Raw genomic sequence first — 12,378 nt, forward strand, 5'->3', positions numbered from 1 at the left:
AACAATAATTGCAAAGTTAAACAAACCACACAACTATATGCAGAAGGACCACTTTTAACAATTTCCACAGATTTTTTTTACAAAAACACATTTACTTGAAGAACAGTGCAGATGCAATGTTTGGAAAGAGAATAAAGGCACAAACAGCTTATTGCTGGCTGTCAAATATAATTTCAGCGAATCTTTATTCAGTTTTCAACGCTACATATCTTAATTGGTCTGCAGATGGCGCTATTATAAATGGTACAAAACGTCTCCAAAACAGAGGCGCAAGGATGCGCTGGACGTATGTGATGAAGGAAGGAGCTGTCACAGGTAAGCAAGTTATGTACAAATTGTGCCGACATTGTATATATAAAGGTGACCATTTGTTGACATGTTTTGTTTCAAAATAGGTTATGTGGACAATGTATTGAGTGCAATGAAAATGTATGCATGTCATTTAATTTGAGATGAGTTCGGCAGTTCGAGTTAGGCTATGTTTATTTTTGAAGTATAAATTGTAGCCTATTTAATGATAATCCTACACCGTTAGTGAAAATAACATAGTATCATTATCAACGCACAAGATGAACTACCATCATTATCCACTGCGTGTGTGTTTTCATTTATTAGAAAGGTAAAAGGCTTAATGATTAGGTGAACTGACAACTGGAATAGTTGTGGAGAGATTCAGCCCAGGCGGGATTCCACTGTAGGGCCCTATGTCTTCTCTAAACACGCCCCGGATATATGAGCCAGATATATAGATCATGCGGGTAGCAAAGGAACTGTGAGAAGGAGATAATCACACTACAATACTTTCTCATCCTTAGTTTTACCTGTGACACCCTCGCAATGACAAGCCGGCGCAGCAAAGGGGACACTTAAGGGGAATTTACGGAAATCATTACAGCTAGGAAACTATATACAATTATTGAGAGTAACTATTGGGGATATTCGTTGGTATCGACTTGGAGTAACTTTGGATACTTGGACAGTGACTATCGGAGAATATATATCTATTTATCATTTTCGCTTACACATTGCATGAAACTGAGAGTGGAGAAGCACCATGAGTCGGAAAACTAGACGCTGGATTTTTCGGGTTTTGCTTTGCCTTGGGATTGTCTATTTGAAAATCGGGTGAGTTTGATTCTTATAGGCATGTTCATCTCACATTGTTATGTTCCTAAATATCAGAATATAAAACATAAAGAGTATAGACTATAACAGAACGTTTCGGATGTCATTTTGTTACACAGGCTACGTTTCTATAAATTAAATTTTCTTTCAATTATTGTAATTATCCATCTACGTAAACGATGTTCATTGTCCATTTGACATTGGCCCCTGAACAATGCAAGGTTTCTGAGAGTTTGTTTAATTATTCTGTTCCAAAAAATCTATCGAGTTGATGGAAAATCTGAGTTTTTACCATTAGAAACCACCTGACGAAGTTTATTCCGATCTGTTGGCCCATACAAATCAAATACATTAAGTTTATAAATTAGGCTACAGAATGCTTATGTTTAGTCCTTTCTATTTTGTAACACACTTGTAGATTACTCAAAGACAGGTTCATTGAGTTTAATAAGGGAGATATGTCTCGTATTTATACAAACCCAAGTTTAATAACCTCAAGAGGCAAGGAAAACATTAAGTCTGTGCTTTTAAATTGTAGGAATGTATAACCCTATTTCATATTATAAACATGTAATAAAGCTTTAATAAACACGGTATTATCTAGGAGTTTGAAAACTATGTTGTCCATATAGCAATATCTGGCAGTCACTTTAATTCCATGTCTAACTCTTGTATCCTTACAGTGGCTTTTCATCCGTGGTCGCGCTAGGTGCGAGTATAATCTGTAACAAGATTCCCGGGTTGGCTCCCCGACAGCGGATAATCTGCCAGAGTCGCCCCGATGCCATTATTGTCATCGGAGAGGGAGCCCAAATGGGGATCAACGAGTGTCAGTTTCAATTCAAAAATGGGCGCTGGAACTGCTCTGCGCTTGGAGAGAGAACGGTCTTCGGAAAAGAGTTGAAAGTGGGTATGTTGCAAATCAATTCAAATTTGGTCAGAATTTTTTAAATGTCATTTCATTACTAAAATGTCCCCAATTGTATAATTCATATAGACCTGTAGGTTAGCTTTCGCATTGTGAGTCAAGAGCGCTCAGTGCCGCATGCAGACAAATGTCCCGTATCCTTTTGAGAACCTGGTTTAGCCTGTATATTCAAATGATATTTGACACAACTCGTTTGTTGCTTTTCTGAATATTATCTACGGACTCATAGGTGCTAATATATTTCCCCCTTTTAATGTCACCAGCGCGTATAATTCCTGTCTTTAGGCTATATATACTTGCATTATGTGTGCGTCGATAACATGGACACACTTTAGAGAAAGGGAACTGCGTGTCCATTTGAGAGCAACATGCTGTGGCAATTACAATGTGTTGACTGAGAGATTTAAAAACGTTTCCCATAGGCTATACACTAGAAGTATCAACAGGCAATTTAATTGTAACAGCATACACATTTCCCAATCACCTAAATGATCATGGTTAGGTTGAAGCTGTGTCATTTACTTCCTATCTCTAAAGTCTAACACTGGTCTTACAGGAGAGAGCCAGAGTGAGAGAGAAAGGAGAGGAAGTGAACAAGTCCAAAATGTATCAGAAGCCAGCACAGTAACAAAGCTCTTGTGAACATTGACAGCCTGTCTTTTCAGTGCAGTGTAGTCTCCTGAGACACATATTCACTGGCCTTTATCTTTCTCTATCACTGGGTACTGTGGCACTCACAGTAAAGACGACAATCTTACCACGGGTATAAGTTACAGTGGATAGAAAGTACAGAGAAATAAAGTCCTAAAATACTGAACTGAACATACACAGGGGAATAAGGAAAGAAAGGAAAAGTTCAAATGAAGTACTGGAACTACCTGGTCAGGCAATAGCATTGATGAGTGTATTGGATGTATTTGGGGACACGGGGATAGCCTACAATAGATGCAGGCTCATGGCTGGTACAATGGAGGCTGAACTTGTTCAATAAGAACTTTTCCATGTTGTGCCTATCAAGCATGCCCTGGAGTTGTCTGAAGGACTTCTTGGAGTATGCTCCTGTGCATAATATGGCATAAAGTCACAGATACTCTGGATAACAGAGCAGCTGACATTGATCCCAATGTGATCAGATATTCAGCAGATGGTGAATCTGTGGCAACCACCAGATTGTTGCATAGTCAGGGTGCAACTAGAATGTAGTCTAGGATCTTATCCTATCTCAACCTGGAGTTGGGCTCTTCAACAGAGTCGCACACAAGAAATGTAGCTAATAGCATTGAAATAGAAAACTGTTGGTGTTTAAACCATCAATGACAATTAGCTACACTCTTAGAAAAATGGGTTCCAAAAGGGGTCTTTGGCTGTCCTGATAGGATAACCCTTTTTGTTTCCATGTAGAACCCTCTGTAGAAAGGGTTCTACATGGAACCCCAAAGGAGTTCTACCTGGAACCAAAAGGGTTCAACTTGTACCAAAAAGAGTTCTTCAGAGGGTTCTCCTATGGCGACAGTTGAAGAACCCATTAAGGTTCTAGATAGCACCTTTTTTTAAGAGTGTAGACTACAGTATAGCTAATTGTCATCTTCTGATCTCTTATTTCCCTTCATACAATGCATTACTATAAATCCACAACTAGTGCATTCAATGGCAGTTCGCAATATTATTGGTTGGTTGGCACTATGAAAAGGTATTGGCTATCTACAGCTGTTGGTGTGAAAGTCATAATCCTCTCCTGCTGTTCAAGTGAAAACGGTGGTCTTTCACAATATGTTTTCTTCATGAATGAGTGGTTTAAGACATTGAAGAGTTTGGCATGGACAACCATGCAAAATAGATTGGTTTCACTGATCAGATTAGTGGTTAGAAATGAATGCCATTGTTGATGTCTAGTGTGAGTGGGGTGGAGCTTGCATGCTCTCACTTGTGGCCTAGGAAAGGCAGCCTAGGGTTTTTTTTTTAGGGGTGCAAGGTGCATCTAATGTTTTTAGTATTTCAGTAGTTTTTCAGTAGTATTTTGTGTGTTGCATATCAACCAACATGAATACTAAAATAACATTTAATTAGACTTTTTTTAAATGGGCTTTTCTACATATAACTTGGTGTAATAAGAGTATTCATATTCAACACTTCAAAGCATTGCTTCCGTTGCTTTTAAGTCTTTCCACTCAGGTCTCGTGACAAAGTACTACATAATTCCTACCCTCCTTTGTTTTGAACCAATGATCTGGGGGGGAAATGAACAACGGAGCAGTCAGAACTGACTGACTTTGTGCTGGCACACCTTCTTTTTTTGGCTCGGGGCCATTGGAATCTATAAAAACGTCCACATAATTGATGCCTCAATATGAGTTTTTTTTTTCCAATGGCAAAGGGCACAGATCCAAGATGTTAATCAAGAACAGGGCAGCAGCACCTAGTGGATCTGTGTTCACCAGAAAGTACCGAGGATGGTATCATGTTTGTTTTGAGGAAATGTCAACTGGAGGAGTTTGTTTACATAGATATGATGGATATTGCCATCAGTAGCATGTTGTTTGTATATACTCTAGCTACATAACTTCAGATGCAGATATTCCACTCTCTATGCACACAGAGAATTCATGTTTGGTTAATAATAAGATTCATATCTGCGACCCATTTGTTTTCATCAGGAAATAATGTTAAACTAAACTAACTCATTGGAAAATTACACAAGTATGCACTTGTACATTAAAGCTTGGTATTAAAGCTGGGTATAAGCCAGTTTCCCTGTTCCCTATTTGCTTATCATCTTGAGACCTTGAAATACATGCTATGACTAAAATCTCTTTGCAAGAAGCTCTCTCTTTAAATCATGACAGGTTAATCTTAAACTATTTCCCGATAATTCAAACACCCCAGTGTGCGTAAATGATTTGTTAGTCGGACCTTGGGGAGATAACCTCTGAATCAAGATCCACCCTGCAAGAATACACAGAGCGTACCAGGCTCTGATCGGATCAATAGCTCTTCCTTCTCCAAAGCCCTCTCATTCATACTGCTTTATTGACTTGGAAGTTCACAGCCATTTTGGTAAAAGGCAGGCCAGTTTCCGGATTACTGTAGTCGTGAGTAAGACTGACAAAGATTTTGATATGAGCACTCACACTTAATGGTTAATCTGCTTTCAAATTGCTATTTTTCAACATACAGTATACAGTATATTTTATATGCACCATTTAGAGGCAAGTATGTAATGAAAATTCATATTTCCTCCCTTATCCCTGTCCTATTTATCAAGGGGTGAAACATACAGCTGTAGCACCAAAAATATATGCATTATTCCTGATATCAGGGAGATATCACACTCATTCATACATTAAAAATATAAACTGCAAGTCAGTAAAATACTCAAGTTCCTCCTATGTTCTCTCCTAGGCAGTAAAGAGGCTGCGTTCACCTATGCCATCATTGCGGCCGGAGTTGCCCATGCCATCACTGCAGCCTGTACGCAGGGAAACCTGAGTGACTGCAGCTGTGATACGGAGAAGCAGGGTTTCTACAGTAAAGGCCAGGGCTGGAAGTGGGGCGGCTGTTCAGCAGACATCAGCTATGGCCTGGGCTTCTCCAAGGTGTTCGTTGATGCCAGGGAGGTCAAACAGAACGCCAGGTCTCTCATGAACCTGCATAACAACGAGGTGGGACGCAAGGTACGTGACCATCCACTCCACTTCTTGTTTCTTTCTCCATAGGGAAGGATCTTACAAATGTGCTATCTGAATTTGAACAGTTTCTCAAAGCAAGAAAATATACCTGCAGCAACTGGAAATGTTAATTATTATGTAGATTTGAATTCATTAACATTTTTGTAGGTGTTGATACATTTTCTGTTAGGGCAAATCAAGTCTGAAATGTTTACGTTGAAATTACGATCTTTATAAGCTTTTTTAAATCCCAAATATACTACAAGTTTACATTTCCTGCTGTGCAGGAAAATCCTCTGAAACAAATTAAGATAGCACATCTGTAGGTGGAAGGCTCCATGCATTTTCAAACAGAAAGCCAGATCTCTGATGAACCTTCACATCAACGAGGTGGGATGCAAGGTACATGACTACACCACTCCATTTCCTGTTTCTCTCTCCATAGGGAAGGATCATAGATAGAAGGCAGTATGTATTTTCCATGGTGAAAATGTCATCCCAGCAAACCTAAACTGGATCCCAGAATATTTAATTAGGTGATGTAGGACCATTCTCCAAAAAGGTTTGAATACAACAAAATCTGAGGGTAGTTCACTCAAAAGCATTTTTTTGTGGTATGAAAACATCAGACCAACATAGATTTTTCGGAACAATCTCAGTAATCTCTTATAATGTCTTCATTGTAATCAGGAACTAGTTTCTTGAAGATAAAATGTGCTGTAGTTTACCCAAATTGGTACAGAGCAGACTTGAAAGAGACCGAAGTGTTGGTTAACGACATGGCCTTCCGAATATAGGCTAGGCCTCAGTAACCATGGCTGTTGTGATTTAGTAGTCTCCACCATGCTCAGAATCGGGTGGACCTTGCCAAGGATCTGGGCATTGGGGCCAAGATTAAACAGGCAGTGAAATAAATGGAAGCTTTTAGGGGGGGGCAGTTTAAGTGGCAGGGTTTGATTACGACCCAGATCTCTGGGCTGAAAACAAATTGACACTGTACATTAAAGTGGTCCCTATGCTCTGCACTTTTGGGAGAAGATATAGTTACTTCAGGTTTATCACAATACCTACATTCCTTGGATTGTCTGATATTGCAGAGCCAAGCACTTATTGTGTGTGATAGTCTTGTGCCACAGGTTTCTATGTGATACTTATTGTCCATAACCTCTCCTAACATCGTATAATCATATCTACTGTATCACCATGTCTCTTGGGAGCGGTTACCTGCCTAACGAAGACTTTAAAGCAACTTATGTGAGTCACCTGCTGTTTTCAATGGCTTGTAGTCTGTCAATGACTAACACTGTGGAAAAATCCCTAGAAACAACCAGGATGGATCAGGGACTAGGGACTGTTCACATTCTCAGATCAAGGCTCCTGTGCATCCATGGCTGCAGCAAATAATAGATCAGCCCTGAGACTCCAGCAAGTCTGCAAGTCAAAGAATGAGCAGAATAATTGTGCCAAACAACTTGGGCGAGGCTCCTTAGTAGTACACTGGAGTTAGGCTCCTTAGTAGTACACTGGAGTTAGGCTCCTTAGTAGTACACTGGAGTTAGGCTCCTTAGTAGTACACTGGAGTTAGGCTCCTTAGTAGTACACTGGAGTTAGGCTCCTTAGTAGTACACTGTATTTACGCTCCTTAGTAGTACACTGGAGTTAGGCTCCTTAGTAGTACACTGGAGTTAGGCTCCTTAGCAATACACTGGAGTTAGGCTCCTTAGTAGTACACTGGAGTTAGGCTCCTTAGTAGTACACTGGAGTTAGGCTCCTTAGCAATACACTGGAGTTAGGCTCCTTATCAGTACACTGGAGTTAGGCTCCTTAGTAGTACACTGGAGTTAGGCTCCTTAGTATTACACTGGAGTTAGGCTCCTCAGTAGTACACTGGAGTTAGGCTCCTTAGCAATACACTGGAGTTAGGCTCCTTAGTATTACACTGGAGTTAGGCTCCTTAGTAGTACACTGGAGTTAGGCTCCTTAGTAGTACACTGGAGTTAGGCTCCTTAGTAGTACACTGGAGTTAGGCTCCTTAGTAGTACACTGGAGTTAGGCTCCTTAGTAGTACACTGGAGTTAGTGAAGAGGAAAGAAGCACCTCTCCCTCCAGAGTCAAGCCTTACCCCTCTCTCTCTTCTTTCTGTGCCACAGAGGCCTGATTCAAACCACCAACACGTACCCAGACAGACTGAAAAGCCTTCACTCACACATTGTGCTCAACAGCTCACTGTTGCCTTTCTGTGTGGGGCCTGAATTCATCCCGCTTATCTAGACAGCTAAATTGCCTCTCACAGTGAAACGGGCTACATTCGTGGATTCAGATCATTTGGGCTTTTTCTTTTTTCCTTCTCCTTGGTAATAAATGGCCTCTCTGTTTTGATAGTTATCCCCCCTCCTTTATTTATGCTAATCAACGCAGTGACACTGAGCAGGAGCGCGGTTCACAGCCCCCAGGTCCAATACGACCAGACAAAGCCTGTCACAAGTGTTGGTCACAGGGCTACTGATGGATTAGGAACTTGGAAGCCAAGTATTGTCTGGTATACCACGGAGGGCTAACCGCAAAGACCGTTGTTTCTCCGCACTTTCATGCATTTCTATGCATTTCCAGTAAAAGGCACTAAAATACAATCTGTTTTATTGATTCTAGAATTTGTGGACATGGAAAATCAATATGCATTGTTCTTATGCAACATAATTAAAGGTTTTTCACTTGTCACTGATTGCGGGAACTCTCCAAATGTATATCTATTTTAGCATATAGATAGTAGATTCCAAACAAACTCCCAATACAATTTAGTTCATGGAATTGGGACAAGTACATTAGTGTAGCTATAGTGTTGGCTGTGCCTTTTCAGGTTGAGATAGCAGACACTTGTAATAGTCATCGGAGAAGGCTTTAACAGTAATCCACATCATTCAGCAGCTTGTCCAGTCACTCCTACACACAAGGAGACTGTAACCTGATACAGAATTATGGCTCCTGTGTACAGTCTGAATTAAGCTACTGTTTTCTAAAGGGCTGTTGTATTCACAAGTAGCTAGTTACTGATCTAATGCTGCACTGTGCACACAATGTTACCCACTTCCTTGACTTTTACATACCTGAGTCTCAGAGTATGTCACTGTGCTATGTTGCTATTTTCAGCAATCAAACTATGTAGGCCTGTAATTTACTTCCACATCCACTGACTCTTGGGCCTGCACAGAATATTTTGATTTCAGAGGATCGTGTTATTATGATAATAAACATGGAAACCTCTGGGCCATTATCGCGCATTATAAGTGCATTATAAACATAATAGTATGATATGTTTGCAGATGCTTTTCTTTTTCAATGACCTACTTTTATATATGGTGATAGAAGCTTCAGCAGATGGTTTGCAAGGCCTGTAAAGGTAACCTCTCTCCTGGTTGTTTGTGTGTCTAGATCCTGGAGAAGAACATGCATCTGGAATGCAAGTGTCACGGTGTTTCGGGCTCCTGCACCACTAAAACCTGCTGGACTAAACTTCCCAAGTTCCGCGAGCTCGGCTACATTCTCAAAGAGAAGTACGCCCATGCTGTGCACGTGGAACCGGTCAAAGCCAGCCGCAACAAGCGGCCCAAATTCCTCAAGATCAAGAAGCCCTACTCCTACCGGAAGCCCATGGACACAGACCTTGTGTTCATTGAGAAGTCCCCTAACTACTGCGAGGCGGACCCGGTGACAGGCAGTATGGGGACACAGGGCCGGATGTGTAATAAGACTGTTACGCAGCAGATCAGTGGCTGTGACCTGATGTGCTGTGGACGAGGGTACAACACACACCAGTACTCCCGCGTGTGGCAGTGCAACTGCAAGTTCCTGTGGTGCTGCTACGTCAAATGCAACACCTGCAGTGAGAGGACAGAGGTGTACACCTGCAAATGACAGTATTTATTGGACCGTCAGGATGTGTGTGTGTGTGTGTGTGTGTGTGTGTGTGTGTGTGTGTGTGTGTGTGTGTGTGTGTGTGTGTGTGTGTGTGTGTGTGTGTGTGTGTGTGTGTGTGTGTGTGTGTGTGTGTGTGTGTGTGTGTGTGTGGGTGGGTGTGGTTGTGGATGTGTGTGTGTGCATAATGGAAACTTTTTTAGGTAATGGATCATTGCTGTTTTTGCAGCAGTAGACATTGAGGAACTATAAGCAGAAGATGGAACAACAGCGATTTTGTCTGCACACAATGCTCCTTCTCCCCTCTCATTGGACATATACTGGGATGCCTGCAACAGATCACCATAAAGGGAAACACACTGTGTCCTGGATGGCAGGATGGGACAGCCTCAGGACATGAACTATAACACACTGCGCTATCTGCCAGCCAGCCAGCCTATGTTTTTGGACTATGTGTCAATGCTGAGACTGTTAAAAAGCTATGGATGGATGTGTACTATTTGTTGACTGTAGAGTGAATGGATTCCCCCAACGCTCACCATAAATCAGTGCTGGATATAATGCTGGACTCTGCTACTACTTTAGTTCTCTGTACCTGTACACTCTTAGAAAAGGGGTTCTGAAAGGGCTCTTCAGCTGTCCCCATAGTATAACCCTTCCAGGTAGAACCCTTTTGGGTTCCATATAGAACCCTCTGTGGAAAGGATTTTACATGGAACCCATAAGGGTTCTACCTGGAACCAAAAATGATTCTTCAATTTTTCATAAGGGTTCTCCTATGGGGACAGCCAAAGAACCCTTTTAGGTTGTAGATAGCACCTTTTTTCTAAGATTGTAGCTCAATAAGACACGCTATGCACAAATGAAATTAAACAGCCATCGGGAATATTTAACACACTGTATTTAGAGACAAATAAATAATATTAATTTATTTCATAAAGAAACTACTGATTTGATCCAATATGGAGCAAGTCTTAATTGTGTAGATGGTGGGTTCTTCCCCAATGAGAGTTTTTGTTATTGTTTTCTTTGTTAATGCAATCCAAAATAGAATTTAGAGTCATACACTGGAATTAGGACCACCTGGAATATTATGTTGCTCAGATTGTTCCAGGTTAGGCTGGTAATAGGCTACTGACATGAGTTTGTGCTTAATCTGAAATCGTACCCTATTCCTTTTGTAGTGGCTCTGGCCAAAAGTAGTGCACTATATGGGGAATAGGGTGCCATTTTGGACGTGGACTTAGTCTTCCTTCTGTTTGCTGCTAGTCTGGAGAATCCCTCACTGTGGTCTAAGGGCATCAACACTACTGTCTGTGTTGAGTGACAACGCTCACCTCAAGCTGACTAAATTTAACAAGACATATTCAACCAGACACTCTTTTTGGTAAATATTGGTAAAGAGAGTATATTTTGAAAAAGCCTATTTTTATATACATGTCTTATTTATACTATTTCTTCTGGCATATTTCAATATCACACTCTTCCCTCTTTATGCCTCTGGAAAACCCATTCAATATGACACTCTTCCCTCTTTATGCCTCTGGAAAACCCATTCAATATGACACTTTTCCCTCTTTATGCCTCTGGAAAACCCATTCAATATCACACTCTTCCCTCTGTATGCCTCTGGAAAACCCATTCAATATCACACTCTTCCCTCTTTATACTTCTGGAAAACCCATTCAATATCACACTCTTCCCTCTTTATCCCTCTGGAAAACCCATTCAATATCACACTCTTCCCTCTTTATGCCTCTGGAAAACCCATTTAAATATCACACTCTTCCCTCTTTATGCCTCTGGAAAACCCATTCAATGTCACACTCGTCCCTCTTTATGCCTCTGGAAAACCCATTCAATATCACACTCTTCCCTCTTTATCCCTCTGGAAAACCCATTCAATATCACACTCTTCCCTCTTTATCCTTCTGGAAAACCCATTCAATATCACACTCTTCCCTCTTTATCCTTCTGGAAAACCCATTCAATATCACACTCTTCCCTCTGTATGCCTCTGGAAAACCTATTCAATATCACACTCTTCCCTTTTTATGCCTCTGGAAAACCCATTCAATATCACACTCTTCCCTCTTTTTGCCTCTGGAAAACCCATTCAATATCACACGCTTCCCTCTTTATCCCTCTGGAAAACCCATTCAATATCACACTCTTCCCTCTTTATCCCTCTGGAAAACCCATTCAATATCACACTCTCCCCTCTTTATCCGTCTGGAAAACCCATTCAATATCACACTCTTCCCTCTTTATCCTTCTGGAAAACCCATTCAATATCACACTCTTCCCTCTTTATCCTTCTGGAAAACCCATTCAATATCACACTCTTCCCTCTTTGTGCCTCTGGAAAACCCATTCAATATCACACTCTTCCCTCTTTATGCCTCTGGAAAACCCATTCAATATCACACTCTTCCCTCGTTATCCCTCTGGAAAACCCATTCAATATCACATTCTTCCCTCTTTATCCTTCTGGAAAACCCATTCAATATCACACTCTTCCCTCTTTGTGCCTCTGGAAAACCCATTCAATATCACACTCTTCCCTCTTTATGCCTCTGGAAAACCCATTCAATATCACACTCCTCTTTATGCCTCTGGAAAACCCATTCAGTATCACACTCTTCCCTCTTTATCCTTCTGGAAAACCCATTCAATATCACACTCTTCCCTCTTTATGCCTCTGGAAAACCCATTCAATATCACACTTTTCCCTCTGTATGCCTCTGG

The 12,378-nt window shown here is 41.0% G+C and overlaps 1 protein-coding gene across 1 annotated transcript; it reads left to right on the forward strand.

Moving 5' to 3' along the window:
• Positions 1–787: 787 nt before the first annotated feature.
• On the forward strand, positions 788–10,343 carry LOC124045673 (protein Wnt-7a-like). Its single transcript, XM_046365169.1, has 4 exons — positions 788–1,125; positions 1,809–2,035; positions 5,453–5,724; positions 9,148–10,343. Exons 1-4 carry the CDS (start codon positions 1,055–1,057, stop codon positions 9,628–9,630), a joined length of 1,053 nt encoding a protein of 350 aa, XP_046221125.1. The 5' UTR covers positions 788–1,054; the 3' UTR covers positions 9,631–10,343.
• Positions 10,344–12,378: the final 2,035 nt, after the last annotated feature.

The sequence above is a fragment of the Oncorhynchus gorbuscha genome, linkage group LG10, assembly GCF_021184085.1.
Source record: "Oncorhynchus gorbuscha isolate QuinsamMale2020 ecotype Even-year linkage group LG10, OgorEven_v1.0, whole genome shotgun sequence".
In the NCBI taxonomy this organism is placed as follows: domain Eukaryota; kingdom Metazoa; phylum Chordata; class Actinopteri; order Salmoniformes; family Salmonidae; genus Oncorhynchus; species Oncorhynchus gorbuscha.